At 34.0% G+C, this 27,563-nt stretch overlaps 1 protein-coding gene across 6 annotated transcripts in view; it reads left to right on the top strand.

Moving 5' to 3' along the window:
* Window positions 1-27,563, top strand: part of BLTP1 (bridge-like lipid transfer protein family member 1) — a 212,003-nt gene that overhangs the window by 121,193 nt on the left and 63,247 nt on the right. For all 6 annotated transcript variants that reach the window (XM_082837740.1, XM_082837741.1, XM_082837744.1 and 3 more), the window contains 10 exons: window positions 745-887; window positions 3,957-4,176; window positions 4,628-4,786; window positions 6,383-6,558; window positions 9,285-9,460; window positions 14,761-15,467; window positions 15,896-16,141; window positions 16,647-16,740; window positions 22,760-22,966; window positions 24,422-24,660. In XM_082837740.1, coding sequence (XP_082693866.1) covers window positions 745-887; window positions 3,957-4,176; window positions 4,628-4,786; window positions 6,383-6,558; window positions 9,285-9,460; window positions 14,761-15,467; window positions 15,896-16,141; window positions 16,647-16,740; window positions 22,760-22,966; window positions 24,422-24,660 — 2,367 coding nt within the window. The remainder of the gene's footprint in view (window positions 1-744; window positions 888-3,956; window positions 4,177-4,627; window positions 4,787-6,382; window positions 6,559-9,284; window positions 9,461-14,760; window positions 15,468-15,895; window positions 16,142-16,646; window positions 16,741-22,759; window positions 22,967-24,421; window positions 24,661-27,563) is intronic.

Genomic DNA, 27,563 nt, shown 5'->3' with positions numbered 1-27,563 from the left:
TGCCTGTTTGATTCTGAATTTGTATAATGTTTAGAGGTATGCATTCAGCCCACAATTCTGTCATTATACTGACTGTGCCAGAACACAGGCAGTAGATAATGCATTACAGAAACAGACATGCATACTTAAATGCTTTTCCAAAGGATAATTTTTATTATTATCATGATATATAGTACTCAATGAAAATTTATCTTGTGATATTTTGAAAAAAAATTAAAAGTACCATGGAAAAGGATAGTAGTCTTAAAATTAGAGCTTTCAGAACATTTACATATAATACTTTACCAAGCTTTTAAAAAATAAATTAGAAAAACTTTGTATTTAACAAATAAATATGTTATGTGTAATAGGCTGGATTTTATTATTTAAAAAAATTACAAGTCTACCTCAAAATTGAAAGAATAGTGCAGTAAACATCCCTTCTAATTATCTGCAAAGGCCTAGGTTAATCTGTGAACGTTTCGTACTTTCTTCAGCATAGTTGAATTAGTTTTTGATCTCTGTGCCATTTGGGTGACATGTGAAAGACTGAGCGGAAGCTGTTTGTTCCTTTCTTGAGACTGAGTGAGAAGACTGGGGTTTGAAGAATAAAAGACAGAAGAGTGAATGTTATAGCAGAGTGCACAATTAGTTTTTCAAGAAATATGAAAAGTTGAGTTTAGTTATACCACCAGGAACATTGGAGTTGTTGTTTCAAGATTATATGATAATCTATAGCCCACTTATTGTTTTGAACTGTTTCAGCCACAGTCAGTGAACACACAATGCTGCTGGAGGGAACAGCCAACCGGCCTCCACCTGGTAGTTCTGGACCTGTAACTGGAGCTGAGATAATGAGGAAACTATCTAAGACTCATACCCATAGTGACTCTGCATTAAAAATAAAGGTACATTGTTGCTGCCTTTGGTTAGAGTTACTTAGACTTACAGAGAAGACCTAAACTTTTGTTATCTCAAATGTAAATATTAGGTATTTGCCCTAAATATTCAAGTAGTGTTTTTATGTTGAAATTAACATGATTAGTAACTTTTAGTTTACACATTTCTTTGAAAATTATATCAACAGTCAGTAATTAATATTGAACAAGGACTACTTTAACTACCAAGCCTTAGGGCTCTCTTTTCAACTTATTGAATATCGTATTCAATAAAAAACAATATTGAAATGTTGATCAGCTTACAGTTATTAGTTTTAATGAGAAGTTTTATAGGTAGTACATGATCAAAATACAGTTTGAGTTAAGCTAGTTTTATGACTTTAATTACATTTTTTTTTGTTTTAAGAAATTTAACCAGTGCTTGATAAAATAAGACATATGGATAGCAGAGTGGTTGACTGCCACTCAGGAGTCAGACTGCCTTGGTTTCAATCCTGCCCCTGCCACTTAATTGCTTTGTGACTAAAGTTTTTAACTGCACTGTGTGTCAGTTTCCTCATATGTTAAAAATGGAGATTATAATGGTAACCTCCTTCAGAAGGTTGCTGTAAGAAATAATGGAGTTGATACATGAAAAATGCTTAGAACAATACCTGGCTCATAGTAAGCACTTAGTAAGTTATTTGCTGTTGTTGTGAGTTACTTATTTTTTGGTAGTTTCCTTTTCTGAGCACTGAAAACAGTAAATAGTTAATATTTTAACTTCCGTTGACAGTCTGGGTATAATCTTAAATTAATAATTAATACCAAGAATCCATTAGGTAAATTGTATTTTTCACTATATTGAAATATAAAATTTCTACACAGAAAGAAAAGTATTGTAAACAAAATGGAAAGACATATGACAAAGGGCTAATTTCCTAATGTGTAAAGATCTTTTCCTAATCACTAAAAAGGCACAACCAAATAGAAAATAAAGGCAGTTCACAGAGGAATTCATATACAAATATGAAAATGTATTCTCTTCTAATTAAAGAAATGTAAATGTAAAATAAAATGAGATTCCGTTTCCACCTGTCAGGTTGAAAACTCTGAAAGTTTAATAGTATATGTTGGTGAAGATGTAAGAAAACAGACACTTTCATACGGTACTGGCTGGGAGTGTAAACTGGCATAACCTCTTTGAAGAACAGTTTGTCCATTTTTAAATGTAAAATTTTAAATGTAATGCCTTTTAACAGTATGTCTATGTCCGGGAAGTGATTCTAAAGAAATGAATGCTCATAAATGCTCAAGAACATGAGCACTTATGAGCTCATGAGCACCTCAAATGACTATTTGCGGACTAATAAATTAGTGTACCCTCATGTGGATGCCTACTATGAAGACTTCAAAAAGATAAAGTAGGTCTCTAAGTGGATGTGGAATGATCACCAAAGTGCTCTGGTTCAAGTAAAAATAAAGTATAGGACAATATGTATTTGTGTGTTAAAAAAGGATAAATATGTATATGTGTTTATATAGTCAAATTATTTATATAAGGATAGATAAGAAATGGTTAAGGGGACTTCTTGGGGAAAGGGTCTAGTAGACTGGAGCTCAGGAGATACTTTTTATTGACTAGTCTTTTGTGCTTTTGAAAGTTTTATTTTGTGTAAGTATTGCTCTTTTAATTAAAACATTTAATTTGATATACATTTTTTAAAGTTTGGGCTATAGGCTTATTCTATTTCTGCAGTAGAGTTACAAGGCTGGGACACTTTTTTTTTTTTTTTTTTTTTGCGGTACATGGGCCTCTCACTGTTGTGGCCTCTCCCGTTGCGGAGCACAGGCTCTGGATGCGCAGGCTCAGCGGCCATGGCTCACGGGCCCAGCCGCTCCGCAGCATGTGGGATCTTCCCAGACCGGGGCACGAACCCGTGTCCCCTGCGCAACAGCAGGCGGACTCTCAACCACTGCGCCACCAGGGAAGCCCATGGGACACTTTAAATTCTCCACCCCTTAATCTGTCTCACAATTTTTCCTGATTTTTAGTTTTTCCAGATGCTCTGATCATATTTAGGTGTTTGCTATATTTTTAAATTTTTATTTATTTATTTTTTTATTTGGCTGTGTTGGGTCTTCGTTGTTGCATGCAGGCTTTCTCTAGTTGTGGCGAGCAGGGGCTACTCTTCGTTGCAGTGCGTGGGCTTCTTATTTGCAGTGGCTTGTCTTGTTATGGAGCTCGGGCTCTAGGCGCATGGGCTCAGTAGTTGTGGCTCGTGGGCTCTAGACTGCATGTTCAGTAGTTGCAGTGCACAGGCTTAGTTGCTCTGTGGCATGCGGGATCTTCCCAGACCAGGGATCGGAGCCATGTCCCCTGCATTGGCAGGCGGATTCTTAACCACTGCATCACCAGGGAAGTCCCTAGGTGTTTTCTATAATGCTGTTCTCTCTCAGAAATGTTTTTGAGCATTCCTTTGTTTATGGATTACAGAAGTCCAAAGAATTGAAATTAAAAGTGCTTTGTTTCAGATCTCTGCTTTTCAGGATCTTTCTGTCTGCATGGTCTTTCTTTGTACTGTTTTAAACTGATCTGGAATTCCAGTCTTAGATGTGACAGAACAGATAGAGATTGGACAATTGTGTAATTTTTGATTTTTTTGCTTTTCTTCAGAGAATTGCTGGAAATTCTTTTTGGTATATTAGAGCTTTACAGAGAATCAGGTCTTAACACAGAAATTATTATCAGAGTACCAAGAAATTATTATCAGAGTACCAAGAAGAGTAGTATAGTATGAAGAATTTTGGGATAGACATCTTACCACCAGACTCCCTCTTCAGATTTTAAAGGGCATTAATCATTGTTAAAATTAAATGAATGATAATAAATGCTGTCCTTTGTATTGTACTGTAGAGTTACAAAACATTATTACATACATTTGGGATTCACCATAATTCTAATAGACACAAACTGTTTAGATAGACGCAGTTGTTTTAATGTAAACAATAACTAGTAATAAAAACAGTGAGTAGTCATGGTTATCAGTAGTCATTTTTATGTGCATAAGAAAGAGCCCCGTGTTGTTCCTTTTATAGGGCATTCACCCGTATCATTCTCTGAGCTATACCAGTGGTGACACTGCCACAGATTCTCCGGTGCATGTGGGACGTACAGGCATGCCAGTTAAGGAGAGTCCAAGGAAGGAGAGCCTACTCAGCTACCTGACTGGAAGCTTCCCAAGCTTGCACAACCTACTGGAAGGGACCCCTCAAAGAAGTAGTGCCGCGGTGAAAAGTAGCTCCCTAACGAGAACAGGTATATCCTTAGTTTTGACAATTATAAGCTTACTTCTGTGGGAGATTAAGAAAACAAAAACAGGACCTAACGTTTATTTAGATATACACTTTGGTTGCATACCTAGTCTTTTGTATTATACCTTATCTTTGAGAAAGTATTTTGGAAAACTGTTCTGCTTATAACTTGTTGGTGTCTCGTGCCCTTAGTTTGCATTTTTAAATTGCAACATTTGCTATTACTATCAACCTAGGCATGGTGTGGAATGCTGTCTAGGCCAGCCAGCAGTGAATTTTTTCCCATTACGATAGCAATAAATTATTTATTAATGCCTTAATATCCAAATACCAGCATCGTGCAGTGAGTTTAAAGACATGCAAAAGGCAGATAATTTAACCTGACTTTTCAAAAAATAAATCACATTTTCTGCTCCTTAGTACATAAATAATACTAAGTAAAACTTTATTTTCAGGAAACACAATGGCCACTGATATGTTATCTGAACACCCTTTGTTATCTGAACCATCATCTGTGAGTTTCTATAACTGGATGTCAAATGCTGTGGGTAATCGAGGAAGTGTGGTGCAAGAATCTCCTGTTACAAAATCAGGACACAATAGTCTCCCAACAGGTATTGAGCTATCACATTATTTTACTTAACCATCTAAGGGGTACATGTGAAGTTATGTTAAAATCCTGTTTTTCAGAGGATGGTTAAAAAAATCTCAAACGTTTAAGTACTGTTTAGTTGAAATTGGCTCATTTATGAAATGCCTTTGCTAATATTGCAATTGAGAGAGTCGTAAGCAGTCTCTCAGTGTTCTTGTGGAAAGGCAAATATGTCAAATGCGAGATTATATATAATTTAAAGAGTTTAAAACTTCCATTTAATGTGTGTGGTTTAATTTGCAAAACACCAAGAGGAGGTAAATGAAAAAATGCAAAGTATAATTACAGCATCATGTACCTACAGTACAGAAGACACTTTCAGCTTATCCAGAGTCCTCTGAGGCGTAATGACAAGCATCTATATACTCTTTATACTTAAATATTTACTTAAATATTTAATTAAATCTGAAGGAGTACTAAAAGGAATAAAGTAAGATTCTTGCCCTCAAGGAGGGAAACAAATGAGGAAAATTTATTAATTTTAAAGGAATATTTATATTCCTTTATTTATAAGCAGCAGAAAAACAGGCAAAGGATTCACAAAGAAATATTGGTGGCTATTTCCAGTAACATAAATGAAGCCACTCTTTCTTTCCTATTCTTTGCTATTATTTTGTGTTTTTCCAAATTCACTAGATGCATTTATTATTTCATTGTAAAAATGTGTATATATTTTTTAAAAGAATATGTGAAGTAGCCTTTGAACCGTTACTGAGGGCAGCTGAAATTAATCTGTGTAACAGCTATTGGATCACTTGTAAATTTTCTTCAGACAAAAAATATGAAATTATGAAAAGCAGTTGATATATGACTACTTACTCAGTCCTTTTTTTTGGCCAGTGCATGGACCACTTTTGAATCTGGAACTGATCCTAGTTGTGACTCTTAAGAGTACTAAGACGTGCTAATTCTTAGTATTGCCCTTGGTTGAGGAAGATAGAAGGATGGTGCTTTTGCCAGCTCTCAGCACGTTTCTGGAGCTAGTCTCACTACTCCATAGAGTTTAAATTTCAAAAGAACCAGAAAGGAACATTTCCTCTCTATCACAGGTCCTTTGCCTGGCAAGTTAAAGGATAAGGGGAGTACAGAAGAAAGAAATAGTGCCATTTCATTTTTGTTCCACCTTGGGAAAGCATAGTGGGGAAGAAATTTATATGTGGGATTCTGTGACGCCTATGGCTTTTGTCCTGCTACAGCTGCTTTTTGTAGCCCTGCTACTGTCTATAATTCTGTTCCTCACTGCAAAGCTGATGGGATATCAAATGCTTTTCAAAGATCTTCCAGCCCTAAAGTTTTATATTTTGGAGTGACTGGCTCTAATACATACTTCCTGTACGAGGATGAGTGATATATTCTGAAAATAAAGTTTAATTTCATTTTCTATTAATAAATCATGTCTGTAAAATAACCTGAAAGTGCTGTTTTTTCCCTTCTCAACTTAAATGGTCTGATAATACAATTATAATACAAGTTTCATAAGTTTACTTTGCTGTGCCCCTTTATGTTGTCTTCATTTCCCAGTAATTTAGATTTTATTTTTGAACACTTGCCCTTTTAGGTGTTGCACCCAATCTTCCTACAATACCCTCAGCCTCAGATTTCAACACTGTCTTGTCTAGTGACCAGAATACTTTGGATGGGACACATTCTCAGCATAGCACTAGTCAGGATGATGTGGTAGGTGTAGAAGAAGCCAACCAAGGGTTTCCTGCTGTACAGCTTGCTGATGCTCAGGTGAGCCAGTCTGTTTTTCCCTAATTATAGTGACCTCGCATTGAGCAGTACTTAGCAGCTGGAACCATCAAGTATGTGCACCGTGGAATTCTAGTGAAAATCTTTGTCCTTGCCTGTCTGCCTAAAGCCTTCATGAAAAAAAGAGGAGCCTTTAAAAAGTACATGGGTTAATTATAAATACAAATTAAGCATCTATAGATACTCATTAAACTAAAGAGTGGCATATAGTTAGTTGTCTTGTATAGCAACATTTTTGTTATTTGGAGATAGAGATTGGCAAAATAACATGACTAGAAAGTTAAATTTCATCATTTCCTATGGTCTTTAGTGCTATGTGAAGACTTGAGCGAGCAGTGGGGAGGCATTGAAGATTTTAGAGCAGAGGAGTAAAGTGCCTGGAACTGTACATGTGGAAATGTTATATGAGTAGCAATGTGTTAAATGGATTGAAGTAGAGAAACTAGAGGTGAAAAGATGAGTTAATGAAATAGTTCACACAAGTGGTAATGAAGCTGTTAGCTTAGATGGTTATGGCTTTGATAGGTAAAGGAGAAATATTGTGGAGATCTTATTTAATTGACTAAATGTAGGGAGTAGAGAACAAAATCCTTTGAAATGTACTTTCTAGTTTGAGTGACCAGAAGGCAGGTGGGAGAGTGGGATATGGATATTAAGAGGTGTTATTTTTTCAGGATGAAAGAGACTCGAGCATATTTTTTACTTAGGAGGAATTAGGAAGGTTCTGATCAAAAAAAAAAAAAAAAAGGAAAGGAGGGTAAACTGATAGAGAAAGATTCAGGGAGGGATGAGAAGTGTTGGAATTTAGAGTCATTTATAGAGAGAGATACTTTTTGACATAAAAAGTACTTTTTCCCCTGAGAATGTTTGGGAAGGCAATAAGGACAGTTCATAACTGTACCGGTAAGTTTGCAAATTGATAGCCTCAACTTTCTCTCACAATAGGAAGTGATTTATGTTAAGAAATGTGTCAGTCACTTTTAAACTTTCTTGAGATTTACTTCTCTAATACATTGGAGTAGTTTTTAGGGATTCTTTCACTTTTTATTAAAAGAGAGAGAGAGAAAAGAAATATTTTTTTGTCTATTTTGGCCTGTATATACATTCATTGTATTTATTAGCATCCAATACACATTTTTAGAGACAACTATACTATTTTACATGTAAGACTCTAAAATCTACCAGAGACATTAATATTAAGTAATACAATAAAAAACTGTGTAAGGTGATTTAGATATATGGAAAGGTTGGAGTGAATGTGAATGTGAAAGAGAGCCCACCAGACTCCCAGAAGAATTGCCTAATAGTGCTGAGGGTCTAGTTATTTAGAACCTCTTGTGTCCTTAGTAGCCCAGCTATAGGAATAGAAGAGGATTGATCCAAAGCAGATGTAGCAAGAAAAATGAGGTGATGAAATGTAATATACAGTCTTGGAAGTTGCTGAAAAGGAGTTTAAGGCAAGATTATGGGGGGGGAAAGGAAGTCACATAACTTTGGAACTAAAGCATTGGTTGAGTTATCTGCATGGCCAAAGAAGCCATTCAGAATGATAAACTGGGATGGAAAAGAAAAGAACCAAAATACCAGGTGGGTTTGCAGGATTAACTAAGGGGCATAAGTAGATAACAAAGATTAGGAAAGGTGGAGGATGGTTTGAACCTTAAAGAGGGAAGAGCGTTTCCATTAGGATGAAAGAGCAAATCTAAGAAAGAGTAAACCCAAGAAAGCATATGCCAAGCAGATATACAAGGGAGAGAAAAATACTCCCTAAGTTTCCAGTGAGGGGTGAATTGTTTGAATTCTCTCATTCTAGGCCTCTATGCTTTCACAAGGGTAGCTTGTTTTCCCAAGCACAAACAAATGAGATGATGTAGAGACAAGTGAAAGTGCAGACTTGAGTTTCATTGCATAAATGGCATTTCTCCATTTTGATAGATTTTTTAAGCTTCAGGAAAAGATCACTAAGTGAGAATGTGTGGTGAAAGAGTTAGAAGGGGGTCAAGGAAAGCACGGGATAGATAGCATCTATATTTAGGATGTGGAAGGAGGAAAAGGAACCATGCAGCGGAGAAGGAGTAGTCAGAAAGATTATAGTGATCTACTATTGCACACATATAGTTGCTTCTATTTGGGTTACCTCTTAGTAACTATGAAGTTCAGTTAACCAGAGATTTAACCAGAGTGATGTATTAATATTTCCATAGCATATATGATACTTAAAATGTAAAGGAAGTTCTTTGTCAGAAAATGTTATTTTGCAACCAAGTGATACCACTTAAAAATAGACCAGATATTAAAAATATAACATATGAAATGTTTTTATATTAACACAGGAAATTGATAGACTCTTTTGTGAACCTTTTATAGCATATTGTTATGGAAACACAGTAGATATTCAAGCCTTTTTTAAAAGTAAGAAGTAGAATGATTTAAACTAATTCACAATTTTATTTACCTTGTACTTTCACTTAAGTAGGATCAAGGCATCTTTGTCCTTATGATTAATTTGAAGATGAGTGGCACATAGTAGGTGCTCAAAAATACTGTTAAGTTTTAAGTAAAATTAGAGCTATATTTATTATACAAGGCCTTTTTTTCCCCCATCACAATACAGTTAATAATATGTACTGAGGTAGAGTGTAAGAAAAAAGCCACAGTAAATGATGAATTGTTAAGTTGAGGTAATATAAATGTGTTATGTCTTTTAGGTTGTTTTCAAACCTCTTCTGAGTCATACAGGGATCCAGTCACAGGATGCAATGCCTCTCTGCTACCGAATGTACTTTGGAGAACACCTCTCATTTTCAGGAACTTTGGACTGCCTTAGAGCAGATATTGTGGATTCAGACACAGCCAAAGAGAGAAAAGGCAAAAGAGCAAGAAGGTGTCTTACGTTATGATTGTTTTTATGTAAAATTTTGTACAAAAGTTATAATACCTGTTTTTTTAACTTTGCTTTCTTCAAGTGCTGATGCGGTAGTAATTTTAATAGCCTAATGAGAAGATAACTTCCATTTAACAGAAACAGTAGCCACATTTCCTTAAAAACCTGTTGATTTTATCAGTAGGTTATGAGGCCTATTTTTAGGCATATTTTTGTAAGATGTTAGTACATGTATGAGGGTCAGCCAAAGCACTTATGTTGATAAATACACTTTATTTACCGTTGCAGTAGTTTAATTTTTATGATCTTATGGATTGTAATTTTATATATTATTCTTAGAACTTCCTCTTAACCTCCTTTCTGAGTTGACTTGTAGCAGGTAGTATTTTCTATTAGGAACAGAGTAGATAGAAGTCATGCTGAGAGTATGGACTTGCTTTTCACAATAGTGTGGTACCATTAACAATGACCATGAAAGCTGAAACACTGCAGAAGTGACCTTAATGATTATAAAGATTAATGGGGAAAATTACCTTTGTTTTGTGACCTGGAAAAATGTTTATCAAAATATTAAAAAGTCTCTTACTGTTTATTATAAATGTATAGGAAAATGAAAAATATAGTAAAACTAAAATTTTGCACATACAATTTAAAACCTTAGAAACATTGAGAATTAAGGTGTTTTATTTCTTTCTTAAAAACTCATCAAAGGGTAGTTTGTATAGTCCTTACCTTCTTATCATCATGTAACTTAAAACACAGAATGAGCATCTTTTCTGTGCCTTAGCAAATGTCATACACCATTCTCAGCAGTTTTCAACATTTTACCTTTGCACTTTCAGTGTCATGAAATATCTTCACTAGTTCTTTTTACTAGAAAGGTTTTTGCCAACATCACTTTCTCTGGGATACCTTCATCCTTTTTGCCATGACCACTTCCTCTTTATGCTAGTAAGTTTGCCTTCTCTGAGGTCCTCTAGCTGCATATCTAGAGTTTCTAGAGCAGTGGAGGTGTCAACGTTTTCATACTCAGTTGTTTTCTTCTATAACTCCATTTACTTTTCTAAACTTTATTTTTTATTGAGGTAACATTGATTTATAACATTGTATAAGTTTCACATGTACAACATTACATTTCTACTTCTGTATACACTACAGCATGCTCGCTGCCAAACATTTGGTTTCCTTTTGTTACCATGCGTTTGATCTCCTTTACCCATTTTGCTCTCCCCTCCCTTACCTGAGCCCCTTCCCCTCTGGTAACCACTACTCTGTTCTCTGTATCTGGGTATTTGTTTTTGTTTGGTTTGGTTTATTTATTTTATTATTTGTTTTTTGTATTCCACATGTAAGTGAAATCATATGGTATGTCTCTGTTTGACTTATTTCACTTAGCATAATGCCCTCAAGTTCCATCCATGTTGCTGCAGACAGCAATATTTCATCTTTTTTTATGCTGAGTAGTATTCTGTGTCCATTCATCCATTGATGGGCACTTAGGTTGTTTTCATATCTTGGCTATTGTAAATAATGCCATGATGAATATGGGGTGAATATATCTTTTAGAATTAGTGTTTTTGTATTATTTGGATAAATACCCAGAAATAGGAAAGCTGGATCATAAGGTAGTTCTAATCTTAATTTTTGGAGGAATTTCTATACTGTATTCAATAGTGGTACACCAGTTTATATTCCCACCAACAGTGTATGAAGATTCCCTTTCTCCACATCCTTGCCCACACTTGTTATTTCTTACTTTTTGAAGATAGCTATTCTAACAGACATGAGGTGATATCTCATCATGGTTTTGATTTGTATTTCTCTAATAATTAGTGATGTTGAAAATCTTTTCATACACCTGTTGGCCATCTATATGTCTTCTTTGGAAAAATATCTATTTAGATACTCTGCCCATTTTTAATCATTTTTTAAATTGAGTTGTATGAGCTCTTTATGTATTTTTTGGATATTAACCCCTTATCAGGTATATCATTTGCAAGTATCTTCTCCCATTCAATAGGTTGTCTTTTCCTTTTGTTGATGGCTTCCTTTCCTGGGCAGAAGCTTTTCATTTAGATGTAGTTCTATTTGTTTATTTTTACTTTTGTTCCCTTGTCTGAGGAGGCATATCAGAAAAATCTTGCAAAGACCAATATCAGAAAACATAGTGCTTAAGTTTCCTTTCAGGAGTTTTCTGATTTCAGGTCTTACATTCAAATCTTTAAGCCATTTTGAGTTGATTTTTGTGTATGGTGTGAGACAGTGGTCTAGTTTCTTTCTTTCTTTTTTTTTTTTGCATATGACTGCCCAGTTTTTCCAACACCATTTATTGAAGAGACTATCCTTCTTCATTGTTTGTTTATTGCTCCTTTGTCATAAGTTAATTGTGCATATATGTGTGGGTTTATTTTGGGGCTTTCAATTCTGTTTCATTGATCTGTGTATGTTTTTCTGCCAATACCAGGCTGTTTTGATTAATTTAACTTTGTAATATAGTTCAGAATCAGGGAGCATGATACCTCCAGCTTTGTTTTTTTTTTTTCTCAGGATTGCTTTAGCTATTCAGGGTCTTTTGTGGTTCCATATACATTTTTTGTTCTCTTTCTGTGAAAACTGTCCTTGTGATTTTGATAAGGATTGCGTTGAATTTGTAGATTGCTTTAGGTGATATGGGCATTTTAACAATGTTAATTCTTCTAGTCCATGAGCACAGAATATCTTGCTATTTATTTGTGTCTTCAGTTTCTTTCAACAATGTCTTATGGTTTTTGGTATACAGGTCTTTTACCTCTTTGGTTAAATGTATCCCTAGGTATTTTATTATTTTGGTTTTGATTGTAAGTGGGATTGTTTTCTTAATTTCTCTTTCCACTAGCTCATTGTAAGCATATAGAAACAACATATTTTTGTATGTTGATTTTAAACCCTGCAACTTTCCATTTACTTTTTATTGAATTTCATCACTACAATCTTATTTTGCTTCATTTTCATCTTTGCTGTCCAGATCCCTTTTACTTAACCATTTTTGTAAAATGTCATGTGGGTTTATCACAAGGAGGCAATATAACTACATGCTTTACTGTTTGTGCATGAAATGAAAAGCAAATGTGCACTGACCAATCACTGACAGACTTTGACAGAAGTAATGTGGTTGGTCAGTGATCATGATGTATGTCTATTATTTATGTAGTGATTTGTGGACTGAAGAGCTAGCAGCAAGTTTATACTTTATGCAGTAAATTTTAGTTAAAATTTGAACCATGCTGTTGGAGTCTGGTGTTATTTAACTATAAACCATGGTAATTGCATCCATTCACATTGGAATCATCAAATCCAGACACCAAAACATTAATATCTGCTTACACTCCTGGATTAGAGTTTAAAGTCCTGAGTTAAATTTGTATTTCTATTTGCAGTAGCCTACTTTCATGTAAATATACACATACATATAAATATATATTAATATGTAAAAATATATATGTATATATAAAAGTGGATGTATACACACATATAGTATATGTATCATCAGATATAATTAGGTTATGCATAATTATATTATATATAATATGATTATATATATTAGATTATATTTACAGCCTACTTATTGGCCTGCTAAATGCCATATAATACTGCTACAGACCAGACCTTCATCTGACCACACTTCCCTTCTTATGTTCCCAAATTCTTTGAGTGACTTTGAACTTACTGTCTTTAGTCTAGCTGAACCTAACATTCCTTTAAATTTTTCTACTATCACACCACCTCTGAGTGCTCTACATTCTTATTACTAGACCATGGTTAGCTTTTATTTCTCAGATCTCCTGTAACTCCACCTTAGATCTTATTTATTAGGAAACTTTTGTCACAGTACACTTTTCCTGATCATTAATTTTAGTCTTGTCTGGGCTTTTTTTGTAGCACATTGTTCATTCTACTAATTATTGTACCTTACTATTGGGTTATAGTTTCTTATATAAACATGTATAACTTTCCTAGACCATAAAGCCAGAACAGTTATTAAATCATTTAGCATAAGTCCTGGCATGTAGTGTGTCCTCATAAATATTGGTTTCCTTATATCTTTGCTGTCTCCAGTCAAGATAGTTGAACATGTTAGGGGCTTAATAAATATTTAATTTTAACTTTACCCATGTGGCTGCTTTTGCCTTAAATGACTGCTTCATTATGTAGCGAGATTTCTTCCCCCTTTTACTTGAATCTCCTCTGTTTAAGACTTTTTTGCCTCGCTTACATGTTTTCAGTTCTTGTTTTTGTAGTTTTGGATTATTTTAATCTCTTTTGAGTCTCTCTTCTATATCTTCTAATTCTCAAAATCTGATTTTTCCTTCTCTGATTGCACACTTAGCATCGATTATAGGCTTACTCTAAGCTTGTACATTTTCTTGAATTATACCACAGAGTGGAGTTTTTCTTATTAAATAAGAAATACTAGTATTCATTAAGGAATTATTAGTCTCTAATTATAAATTCTTTAAGTCAAATTGAAAATATCAAAGAACCTTGGAGGGTTTTTTTCTCCCAATAGAAAAGAATCCTATGTTTAATTTAACCTATGTGACTACACATTCATATTTTACATGGAAGCAGAGGGGAAAATATCTTTTTAAAATTTTGGTGCTTGAGGTTTATTGTTATTAGTAGTTGATTTATGAAAATCTGAGATATTTTGACTTTTTAATATTAAAATTGTCTATAATATTTCTACCTGAAAATTTTTAGATATGCAGGGGATTTGCCAAAATAACTTTTTTAGAGGTCTTAAGTCTTTTGTGTGCATTTCTCATTTTTGTTTCAGTTGCTTTTCTTAGCACTTTCAACCTGGCAAAATATGCCAGCAGGGTTTCATTTCAAATAGCAAATCAAAATATATAAAATGTGATGAAATTAAATATATAAACCATATATTTAACAGAAGAGTAGAGGATGGTTAAGGAAGATGTTCTAGTTGACCTACTATTGACTTTAAATTCTAAGACCATTGGGGTGTGCCATCAGATGGCAAGAAAAATTATTTTATCATTTCACTGAAATCATTAATTAAGTCTGATTTTGACTAGTCATAGAGTAAGATCAAGAAGGAAGACTTAAGGCCCAGTTTCCAACTTATGAAAAAGTTGGAAAAACTTATTCTACTTGATCTCTTACTTAAAATTAATTAAATGGCTTATTCTTCACCTTGGAGATTATTTTGCTAACAAGTTAATAAAGATTGTGTGGTTCTGGGAAAAAAGAAATAAAACCTTGTCATTTTCTTTTTTCATTTTTTTCCACATTTTTAGGCAAGGCCATGTGAATCTTCCTCCACTTGAGTTCAAACCAGCATTGATGTTGGAAACCTTTAGCATCAGCGCTGTTGTAATGGAAAAGTCTGTGTGCACCCCTCAGAACTCTACCAGTGCTCTTTCTTTTCATGATCTCAACAAGCGTTATTATAATACTTTTCACTGCAACTTTACTATTTCCTGTCAGTCAATAAGCCAGCATGTAGATATGGCTTTAGTTCGTCTTATTCATCAATTTAGTACGATGATAGATGACATCAAAGCGACTCAGACTGACATTAAACTTAGCAGATATACAGCTGGATCAGCTTCTCCAACGCCTACCTTCAAAACCAGAAAACATCGGGATTTTCGCTCCTCTGACTTCAGCCGCAGTTCTAGAGGAAGTCTTAATGGTGGCAATAGAGTAAATAATGCAAAGAACAAACGGACCAACAATGAGAACAACAAAAAGGAGTCTCGAAACAAAAATTCATTAGGAAGATCTGAAAGAAGAACTTCAAAAGTGTCTAGGAAAGGTTCAAAAGACGTGGTGGATCATATGACTATCCATATGGATGACTCTGACTCAATTACAGTGTCAGAACAAAGTGAGCCTTCAGCTGAGTGCTGGCAGAATATGTATAAATTGCTTAACTTCTATTCACTTATCTCTGATCCAACAGGAATACTGGAAAAATCTTCAGAAACATTTGGACCAGCGGGTAATGGCTATTTTCATATTTAAAAAATTTTCTGTTTAGAATAGCAATAATACTAAAAAAGACAAGTTTATTCATCATGTTTTCTTAATGTTATAATTGGATAATTGAAATGCAAAGAAATTGGCAGTCACCCAAGGAGAGAAAATAGTGATGGCGATCAGATATTCTGCTACCCCTTTTTCCCATCCTTCCTAACCCTTACACAGTATGCTCCTAAAGAATTCACACAGACCTGCTTTCAAACACCTGACTGTACTATTTATTTTCAAATATGACCATGGGAAAATGTTGAAAAATTTAAGAAATCATTTTGGTGGGGAAGAGGACAAAGAGAGCCAGTTTGGAATGTGCAGGAAAGAAAGGGCAGTTGATGTGCTTCCATTTTGCAGTTTTCACATCTAAACCTATATATTTCTGTTCACTTAAAGGAGTCCGGAGCCCTACAGAGCCAACGTGTAAAGTTGTGTTTGAGAATGAACAAGACAGGAACAGTTTGACTAGGACGCAGAGGAAGCGCAGCGTGGCAACTGCTGAGCCCCAGCACGTCACTCTAATAGTATTTGGGGTTGGCATGGTGAGCCGCACGCACCTGGAGGCCGACATCGGTGGGCTAACCATGGAGTCAGAGCTGAAGAGGATCCACGGCAGTTTCACACTGAAGGAAAAAATGAAAGGCAGGTGACATTCTAACCCTGGGGCGCGTTTTTTCTGAAGAAAGCCAGTGCCATGTCTCACAAATTCCTACTTGGCAATTCTTCTTCAGAGAATGGAACTTCCCGTTTATACGGATCAAGAGTGCTCGTGTATATAGTTTCTTTTTCTTATTCTTAACGTTTTTAAAATTCTTGTAAGTAGTCTGCGCCAAGTTTTACTTCTGAGATTTAAAATGTCCTTAGGCTATTTAATGTCATTAGGCTCTTTAGTGCATGAATAGCATGTTAAACTACATATTCAGCATCATTCCAGTTTTGACGTATAATACATATGTATATGTGAATGCATAGAGACAAAAATCTTAAAGGAAATTTTTTAAAAAGTCGTTTGGAAATAGTTTAAATTTCATTGTACCTTTAAAGTTATCTTTTGTCCTTGAACGTATTATGAATAAAATGACATTTTAATATGAAGTGCCACTCTCTTTCCAGAATTCATACACTTTTTTTTTTTTCACACTTTAAGATGTTCTACATCAAAAGATGACTGAGACATGTGCCACTGCTCATATTGGTGGGGTCAATATTGTGCTGCTTGAAGGGATTACACCAAATATACAGTAAGTGTGGGTTTTTTTACTATTCTCTTAAACTTGTTTGTTATAGTTTGACAGGAAACTTAAAATTGATTGGATGAATCCCGTACCTACTAAGTTTTGAGATTTATATTACTTAATGTTGCCAGACACTGTGATTCTGTCACTAAGAACATCACAAATGAAATGTTCTCAGAAAACTTATTTATTTCTTTTCTAAAATTGGCCTACTGCCACCCCTCCACCCTAAAAAACCGACTCCCGGGACATGTTAAGATTGTGTGAAAGGAAAAATGATTACAGTGCAAATGTCAGTTAAACATATGAGATGCAAAAGCTCACATAATTCAAATAGTTAAGTATTTAAAACAAAATTATAGTCAGAGAATATAGACTGTCTCTTGATTTTATTCTAACTAATCATTACCCATATTCATGCTGGGTTTCCAAACTTTATCTTGCCATTTTTTCATTTAAAGAATTTAACGAGAAAGCCTATGAGACCCTTCTAATAGTATAGGTAAGCTTTCTGTAGTGAGTATACCATTCCATATTGCTTTTCTTTTGACTCTTTGCTCTCACCTTTTCTTTATATGTTCTATTTGTGGATCTGTCCAAAATTGTTCTGATAATGATTACCTTTATACATGATACTTAGATCACTATTTGGTTGTCAGTACATTTAACCGTTGACTTTGCTCATACACTTGGGAGTATAAAACTTCATTCCTAATTTCCTTTCAGTGGAGCACTTTTTTGCTATAACTACAAAATGTATTTTGATAATTTAGATCAGATTTTGAGGATTTGCTCATTCTTAATATTATAACTAGTTAATGTCCTACTATTGTCCCTTAAAGCATCTATCATGCTAAATACTGACTAAATAGAGGATTTGGTTCAATGCCTTAAATATTAGTTGTAATTTGACTCATTACAGGTCTATTCATAACATTTCAAACATGGGTAATGTGATGACTGTCTTGGGGAACATAAAATGGATGGATGAAATGGATGTCTAAGTCTTGCTGAGGCAGTTTGAACCTGTATATCTAGAACCAAAGAGTATATTTCATTATAGCTGCCTAAATGGTCCAGATCACATTTCCTAAGCAGTCTTTCTAAAGACCAGGAAATTCCAGTAGTTGTGAGACAAGATCTTTTCTGATCATTCAGTATGGGAGGAGAGGGATATTATTATGTAATAATTACAATCTAAAGGAGTTATCTATCATGGACCAGGAGCCTCCTATACATTATTTTATTTAATTAACTGGGGTGTTTTATCCCCACTTTACAGAACAATAAATCGAGATTCAGAAATATCAAAGTATTTTCCTAAAATGCTTAAAGTCATACAGTCAGTAAGAAGAGATACCTGAACCTCTGCACCTTCTACCTCCCTATGATGCTACTGCACGAAGTCACCACAGACCTTGGGTTTCATGATTCCTTTGTTGAGTCTAAATTTAAAGTATCATGGTCACTTTGACCTATTCAAAAGTACAACAGGGCTTCCCTGGTGGCACAGTGGTTGAGAGTCCGCCTGCCGATGCAGGGGACACGGGTTCGTGCCCCAGTCCGGGAAGATCCCACATGCCGCAGAGCGGCTGGGCCCGTGAGCCATGGCCGCTGAGCCTGTGCGTCCGGAGCCTGTGCTCCGCAACAGGAGAGGCCACAACAGTGAGAGGCCCGCGTACCGCAAAAAAAAAAGTACAACAAATTTCTTTAGATGTCTCGTGGGTTTTATTTACTCTATCCTCTTGAACCAAACATATTTATAAAATTGATTTTTAAAAAAAGTATTAGTTGATAATTCTTGCCTTTAAAAAATCTCAAGCCAAGAGCCCTTAACTTTTTCATTAAAAAAATAAAAGTTATTAATTACTCACTGCCAAACTCTAGTAGTGTTAAGACTTTCTGGATTTATTCTTTGGCTTTTCACTTCCAGTTTCAATGAAAAGGAAATGGAATTTTTAAAAAATAGTTGAAAAGTTTCTTGAAAATTTAAAAAATGGGAAATAAAACTTTCCAAATGATTGCTCATATTGTCACTAATTTATGCATGAATGTTTATTTGCTTCCTTTTTGTTTTCCTGCTTTCTCTTGAATCTTCATCTGTAGACTGGAGGATTTTCCTACATCTCCTACAAGCACAGCCAAACAAGAGTTTCTGTATGTCATTATTATTCTTTTTCATGGACTTTGTGATTAACATAGTATTTGAATAGTTTTTAAAGATAAAATATTTAGATTATCTGCATGGCTGTGAAAGTATGTAGTTATTATTTTGTAGCTTTAATATAGATCCTTTTATAGATTAAAGTTTACTGATTTTCAAGGAAAATACACAGGTAAGGACTACCTTTTTGGTAATTCATACCTTGTTTTATTGTTGAAAGATTGTAACACTGTAGTTGTGTATTGCTTTGTGCTTTTTTAAGACCTGTTACAAACCCTTGTTAACGTTTGATGTGATAATAGAAGCTAAAATTTTTAACATTGCAAATGAGTTTTCACAAATTTTCAAAACTAATTATTAAAACACTAACATATGAAAATATCTACATTGCTCAACCTTATAATAATTCTGTCTTTAAGATGGAGAGAGTTCACTGCTCTATTGTCAGCTTTTATGTATGGCTTTTATTGTGTATCCTTTTGTATTTTGGTGGGCTTGATTTGGCCTGTGTATATCTGATATTTTGTGGTAGTGATATATTTAAATACTTGTCACATGAGTCTTACCACCATGACAATTTAGTATGTTACTTAGGACGGATATTTTCTTTCAACCTTTTCTATAAAATTTCAGTATGCTGAATAAATAGATGAATCTGCATATTTTGTTCCAGGCTGGTAAGATTATCAATACCTGGTGAGATTTGTTTCATTGTGTATTGATAACAGGCCATAGTCAAAACATCATCAATCAGCAACCCTTTGTTGGGATTATCTGTGCTCTATGTCACTTCATCAGCCAACTAGAAGTACTAAAAAAGAATAAATGCACTAATATTAAATTAGAAAATTGTTTTTGGAAGCCACTCTTCCATATTAATATCATTAATAACAACAGGTATAAAAAAATAGCTAATTCCACTTTAGTTGTTATAGTAGCTAGAGAAGATTTATTGTTTCTCTCTTTTTTATCACTGAGCTCTCTGGATGTATAATAAAAAAAAATCAGTACTGTATGACTTTAGAGAGGATGCTATTTAATGGCTGAAGATCACATCTTTATCCACTCAACTAATTAGGTTTTTAGGTTGCATATTATGGCCTGCACACTGTGTTAGGTTTCAGAGATGGAACAGTAAGCAAGTGAGAGGTAGTTCCTGTCATAATATCACTTATAGGACCACTCCCTCCTTTTTTAGGCCTTCCTGCTGAGAGAGTTAACACATAAGGTACAATTGCCAAATGAGAAAGAAAGCTCCAATGATTTTTAATAGTTAACTGAATTACACGTGATCCCAACACTCTCTGTCCACATTGTAAAGATTTCCAGGCAAAACTGAACTGAGGCAGGCAGCATGGGTCAGGGTACATAAATTAGTTTACCTCCTTTTCCTGCCTTTAAAGTCTGGGCCTGCAAGATCAGGGAGGTGGGGTGGGGGTGGAGATAGAGTAGCAATAATGAGGCCCCAAAGTAAATCCTCAAACTCTCAACCAGCACTACAAGGATGGCTGGCCTACTTTAAAGGCCCTGTGGCCTGGACACGGGAAGAAAAAGAAGATGCGGAAAAGTCCTTGCCTGATTAGGCACTGTGGTGGTTATAACAGGCTCACAGTGGATCTGCCCTCCCACCACTGCCAATGAATTCTTGAGCCAAGCTTCTTGGTCACTTGCCGTGAACTTTTTACATATATGAGACATGCCTGGCATGCTACAAGTTTTTATAGTCTTCTCTTTAAAAAGACTTTGACCACTTCTTTCCTGTGTAAAAGTCTTATATATGCTACATGTTTTTTGATCTAGATTAAGTGACAGCTGTTTTAAGAATTAAAATAGATAATATATGAATAGATAATTATGAAGAGATAAATCTGAAATTATGACTAGATAATTCATACTGGCAGCTTGTAAATTGTTTATTTCCTCATTCTGGGTCTCCTTACATCTTTAACATGTACAGTTTGACAAGAGTTAATCAGACATCCTCTACAGTGTCTGTCTGAGTTTGATCAGTGTAGGACTATCCTGTTGTCTAGCTCCAAGGAACATTACTCACGCTGTAGTCATGGGCATCATTTACATAGCCTACAGTGTGGTGGTGCCCTCTGGAGTTGGGCAACACAGAGCCCCTGAAGTCCTTAACATCAAAATTTCCACTGGAAATACCACAGTAGGATCTACGGTAGGAGAGCAGTCAGCCCCATAGCTTTCTATTCTGACATTTGGTATATAATTGAAAATTAAGGATTGTGTATGTGCTTATATAATCACAAGTAATATTTAAGCAGACTTCTATAGATTATAAAGGTAAAATAGTAAGATAGGTGTAGAATTTCTTGACTGTCATGATAATGAGACTTCTTTGTAAATGTATGCTTAGTTTCATTCAGTAGGTGAATACTGTTCACAACTAGAAAGCCCTTTGCATTTTAGCACCATCTGAGTGTTCTGGCTCATGATGAAATTGAATTTAAAATGGAATCTCATTGATGATAAATAGTAGCTTTATTTATTAAAATAGTTAAGATTCAAAATTCAGTAACTAGTCAGCATCCTAGAATCTATATTCATGCTAGCTAGAACAATTCCATAGATTACTTTTTTCTTTTTCTAGTCAGTGATAGTCTTTGAGAAATAGTTTCCCTTGAAGAAGAAAGCAAATATAGTTCTCTAGTAATCATTTTTGAATTTTGTATAATACCTGGATTTCACTATCTGTAAATAATCAAAACTTCTAATAGAACCATTGTTACGCTTCTCAAGGTTTATTCTAATAGAAGTTAAATGTAATGAATGGATGATTCCTTAGGTCTTTGAGACTGTAAATAAATTCTTGGTGAATCCTCTGTAGCCTAAGTAGAGATAAATGTGTGTGAACTGACATGTAGTTAATATGAAATTTGCATTTCGTGTGTTTTGCTAAATCTGTTGTCAAGCATTCTTTGCTCATTTCAAAGATAACATATATGTTAAAAGCTTTCCTTTTACTACTGGGCCTTTAGTGGTGCAGTTCATTGACATGAACCTTTCCACTGTGTGTGTCAAGACTGCTTCATCATGGCTTTTACATACATGATTTATCACGTGATATCTGTGGAATTCCACAGTTGTGTTGAGTCATTCTTCTGCTGTACTTCTTTCTGCTCATTCATTTCACAAAATTCAGTGAGTGTCTACTATGTTTAAAGCACTGTTCTAGGCACTGGAAAGAAAGAACAAGAAATCAAGAAAGACAGTATTTCTATTTTATATCTGTACCAGTAAAGCTTACCAATTTTTAATTAAGTGGTAGTTACTCATTATGAATTGGACTTCTGTCATTTCTTTGCTACTCACTGAAAATAAAAAAAGGAAAATGCAAGTTAAATTTCTTCCTTCTCATTAATTTCTTTTAACATATTGGATGATTGTTAGGTTAGTTTCTTTGGCTGATTAGATTTTAAGAAGTATAGTGAGTGTTTGTTTCTTTTCTTTTAATTTTCACTGTTTATATTTTCTTAGTGGTTGTACAGATGCCTAAAATATGTTGAAGAAAAACGGAGTTCTTAATGGGGAAAAAAATCAAAATGGGATTTTGTGTGTTGTATATGTGTAATATGTCAGTGTATTCTCTTCCATGTAAGCACGTACATACATTCTTCTGTAAAGTCTTTATTAAACAGAATAATATTCAGTACAAACAGTATAAAATGTATGTCCATATTTTTAGAAAACATTATTTCTTTAGTGTGATTTAAATGCATGAAAAATCTTGTAATTTACTTCATTGAATGATTTAAAAACATTTGTCTTGCTCTCAAAATACTTTTTCAAAATTTCTCTTTACTTGGCCATATTTTAATGATCCTCCTTCTCTTTTAATAGAACTGTAGTGAAATGTAGTATTGCCAAGTCCCAAGCCCTCTACAGTGCCCAGAGGGGGTTGAAGACTAACAATGCCGCGGTGTTCAAAGTGGGAGCTATCAGCATCAACATTCCCCAGCACCCTGCCACCTTACACAGCATGATGGTTCGAAGTTCTCACCAGCTATCTAAGCAGATCTCAGATCTCATCAGACAACCTTCTACAGTGTAAGTTATTTATTCAAGATCTGTGATTCTATATACTATTTCATGTCATTCTTTGCTGTGTTAACAATAGTTTGGAGGAAGACAGAAGGTTACATCTAAGTAGTGACTATTATGGATAGTGGGGCAGGTGAAAAGTAGCTAAACATGATTGTGGGAGAGTCATATTCTGGATATTATTAAAGTACTATGTCACAAATGCAATTGTGAGTCGTTCATATTGCATCAGTAAAGCTTAAGAGATCCTAGAGATCAGTGGACATTATAACGTGTTACTAATAAAAGGCAAATTCTAGGATTCTAGCAATATTTCTTTACTTTGAACTCACTGAAATTTGTGAGTGCATAGATTTATAAAGTTGCAGTGGCCATTTATGTCCCATGCGTGGTTTTGTGCTGACCTCTATGTGAGATTATTGTACATGGTTCAAGGCAGGATTTGAATATACCATTGAAATATTTTAAAAGGCAGTAAATGGGACCTTTGCACGGTAACGTTTATTCCCTGGGTCTGCATTGCCAAGCTTTCTTCCTGGTCTCCAAAGTTATAGCTAATTAATAACTAATAAAAATATAAGTAAAAGGTAAAAATTTGTCTTGTTATGTTTCCTTTTTCATAACCTGTAAGGTAGAAAAATACTAGTGTGTATTTTGACAGTGTCTTAAAGCAATGATTTTTCCAGTTGTCCTATCTAGATCTTTAATTCTGATGTAATATTAATTCATGTCTGGTTGACTAAGTAGTAATAATTTAAACATGTTTCTCCTGTCTCTGGAATATGGAATCCAGAATGTGTACATGAGCCTTAGTTATAAAATACTCTAAGGAATTTTTCCTTATTAGAATGTATTGGCAGTGGAGTGGAGTAGTTAAAAACAAAAAGACTCTAGAGTCAGACTGACTGAGTTCAAAACTGATTTCACCACTTTCTCGCTATACGTCATTTGTAAAATGGAGATAATGGTACGTAACCAAAGGGTTTTGTGAGATAAATAAATTATATGAAATACACAAAGCAATAAGAATAGTACCTGGCACATAGTAAGCACTCAAATAATTACTGCTGTTGTTGGTGTTATTATTATTAATAGTGCTAGTAATAGTAATAGTATTAACAATCAACAGTAGAGTGCATAATGGTTAAGTCATGGAATTTGGAATCAGAAAACCTCCAGTTTCACATTAATGATGTGAATGGCCTTGGCAGTGTAACATTCAGTTTATATTGTTATTACTTCATCTTGTTTACTTTTCTAGATCATCATTTTTCAATGGCTGTTCTGAGGAAGTCTTAATATGACTTGGTATTAGAAAGAAAACATCTGTTCATAGTTTATTTTTGCTCTTTTACATTGAGAATACCAATTTTATACAATTTTTATTTTTATACAATTTGAATTTTATTAGTAGCTGTTCTAATTGTCTTTTTTAAACTTCTTTTTTGTTTTGCTCTATAGCCCACAGCCTGTAAAAGAAGATATTGCAACCCCCCTACCTTCTGAAAAAACCCCAACAAGTGTTAATCAAACTCCTATTGAAACAAATGAATTTCCTCAGCTACCAGAAGGTTTAGAGAAGAAGCCTATTGTCCTTAAATTCAGCACCATGTTAGATGGTATAGCCATTGGAGCAGCACTTCTACCATCTCTGAAAGCAGAATACAAGATGGGAAGAATGAGAAGTCATGGAATGACAGGTAACATTGAAGTTTGAATTCATTCTTAAAATTTATGACTGGTTTAAGAAATTAGTAATATTTTGGTGAAACAAATTTAGTTTTATAGATTTTTTATGAAAATTTAAATAATTTTAATCAAAACACTTTTAAATTTCATTAACGATGTTTTTCATTCAGTCAAGTAAAAATAGCAGTACACTTCCTTGAATGACCAGCATGGACCCTGCTTTCATTTGAACTCTTTAGAGTTATCCACTCTTTAGAAACCATTTCCAACTTAAACTTGAATTGAGTACATTTCTGCATTTCTACAAGTTGAATACATTTCTACATTTCTACAAGCTGAATACATTTCTACATTGTTAGGTTCTTATAGCCTGAATAACTTGGTTTATTTTCACGTTGAGTACATTTAGCTTAAATCAGAGGTTATTTGACTTCTTCAAAATAGCTATTTTTATAAGATTTTGTGATCCTTATATATCCTCTCCAAAAGCACTTTGCTGTTGTATTTTTATTCTGAAATGTATCATGTATACAAAAGTATATCAGTTACATTCACACAGTTTATAGAACTGTAAACTCACCCACCGATTACACATCCTAAGAATTAAAACATTACCTGTACTTTGAAGGCTCCTTCAATGAATATTATTACTATCAGATAATAGTCCCCATGAGTGCTTGGTTAATAATCACTATCATGAATTTTGTGTTATCCATTCCTTTGCTTTTCTTTATAGTTTTATTACATAGACATATACTCATAAATGACCAATTTTGTTGTAGCCTGTTTTAAACTTTATTCATGTGGAGTCCCACTAATGTATATTTTAACTTGGAATTTTTTTGTTGCACATTTTCTTTGATTTATTTATATTCATCCATGTATCTTTGGTTCATTCATTTTTCAGTGAAATATAGTAGTCCATTAAGTGATTACATCACAATTTATTTATCTATTGTGCTACTGATGGACCTTTGCCTCATTCTATTTTTTTGCTATTACATTTGTTCTCATACACATCTTCTGGTACATATATGCAAGAGTTTCTCAAGGATATGTACTTAGGAGTGATACAGCTAGATTATAGGGTAAATGCATCTTCAACTTTACTAGGAAATATAAAACTGTTTTCCTTAGTGCTTGTGTCCACCAGTTTTTACCCTCCCATCAGTATTAGATTGGAGTTCCCACTGTTCTGCATCTTTGTCAACACTTGGTATTATCGACTTTAAAATTATTGCTTGTCTGGTAAATGTGGAATGGTATCTCATTGTACTTTAATTTATGTTTCTGTAGTTATTAATGGAGCTGAATTTTAAAATATGATTAAGGGGTCCTTATATGTTTTCTTATATGAAACACCTGTTAATGGTTCTTGTTTGTTTTCTGTCCATTTGACCATTGAGTCATTTGTATTTTTCTTGGTTCACAGAAATTCTTTGTATGGTTTGTATATTAAACCTTTGATGTTATATGTTCAACATATATTGTCACCCAGTCAGAGGCTTATTTCACTTTTTGGTCTTTTGATCAACATATACTCTTAATTTTAATGTAAGTGAATTAATATTTTCTTGTTTTATTGTGTATTTTTATGTCTTGAAGAAGACATAAAAATATAAATTTTTATATCCTTCTGTTCCCAGGATCATGAGAAGATTCTCTCATATTTACTGTTAAACATTTTGAAGTTTTGCTTTTCACATTTAAGTTCCTAATCTGTAAGGAATTGACTGGTTTTTTCTTCAGTTTGGTATGGAGTAGTATGCATAACCAGTTATCTCAGCATGATTTATTGACTAATCTGTTCTTTTTTTCAGTGATAGATAATCCAACTTTATCATCTGTTAAGTGTTTATGTATATGGGGGTCTATTTCAGAGATCTCTATTGTGCCTCTGTGATCTCTATAGTGGCCTGTTAGCACCAGTGTCATACTGATACTTGACTTTTCCTTTTTTTAGAAGTTGTCCTGGTTATTTTTGTTTATTTGCTCCTTCAGATACATTTTAGAATCAGTTTGCCAAGTTCCCTGAAAAAGCCTGTTTGGATTATTTTAGAAATTGAGTTGAGTCTATAGATTTACTTGGGGGAGAATTAAAAATATTGATTTTGAGAACTGACATAGTATTTAACCTTCTTATTCCTGCATATGTCTATTTCTCTGTTTCTTTAGATCTTCTTCAATGTTTTTCTATAAATTAAAAAATTTTTCAACTTAAGATTTTTGTTTATCTGTTGCAAGATATGTTTATTTACTTAGATACCTAGGCACCTTATGTTATTGTTGTTATTACAAATGGTATGTTTTATAAATAGCATTTTAAACCAGTGGTGGTATGTACAAATGCACTTGATGTTAATCTTATACTCAGCAACCATATTAAACTATTTTTATTATTGCTAATAAGGTTCTGTGGAGTTTCCTAAGTAGATATTCATACCATGTGCAAATAATACTTTTGTTTCTTCCTTTCCAGTCTTTATGCCTTTTTATTTTTCTTATCTTACTATGTCTCTACTACCAAGTTCAGTAAAAGGGGTACTGTTGGCATCCTTGTTTTACTCATATTTTTTAAGGGAATTAATATGTCACCAGTGAATATGATGTTTGCTATAGGTTTTTGCTGGGTTATTTTTATCAGGTCAAGATAAGTTACTTTTATTCCTAGTGTGCTAAGAGTTTCTATGAATGATTGGCAAATACTTATTATTGGATACTTTTTTCTGCATCTGTTGAAATTAAAATATTTTTTCTCCTTTATTTTATTAACATGATAAATTACATTAATAATTTTAAAAACACATATACATATATGTGAATACATACATACATGTATGTATTTTTGTATGTATGTGTATGTATTTATTTCTGCCCTCTAGCATTTTAGGTTTTCTTTATTGAGAGGGATTTT

This window comes from Leucopleurus acutus (genome assembly GCF_964270905.1).
Source record: "Leucopleurus acutus genome assembly, chromosome: 4".
In the NCBI taxonomy this organism is placed as follows: domain Eukaryota; kingdom Metazoa; phylum Chordata; class Mammalia; order Artiodactyla; family Delphinidae; genus Leucopleurus; species Leucopleurus acutus.
Note: the sequence above shows the minus strand (reverse complement) of the source record. Positions and strands in the feature narration are given on the sequence as shown.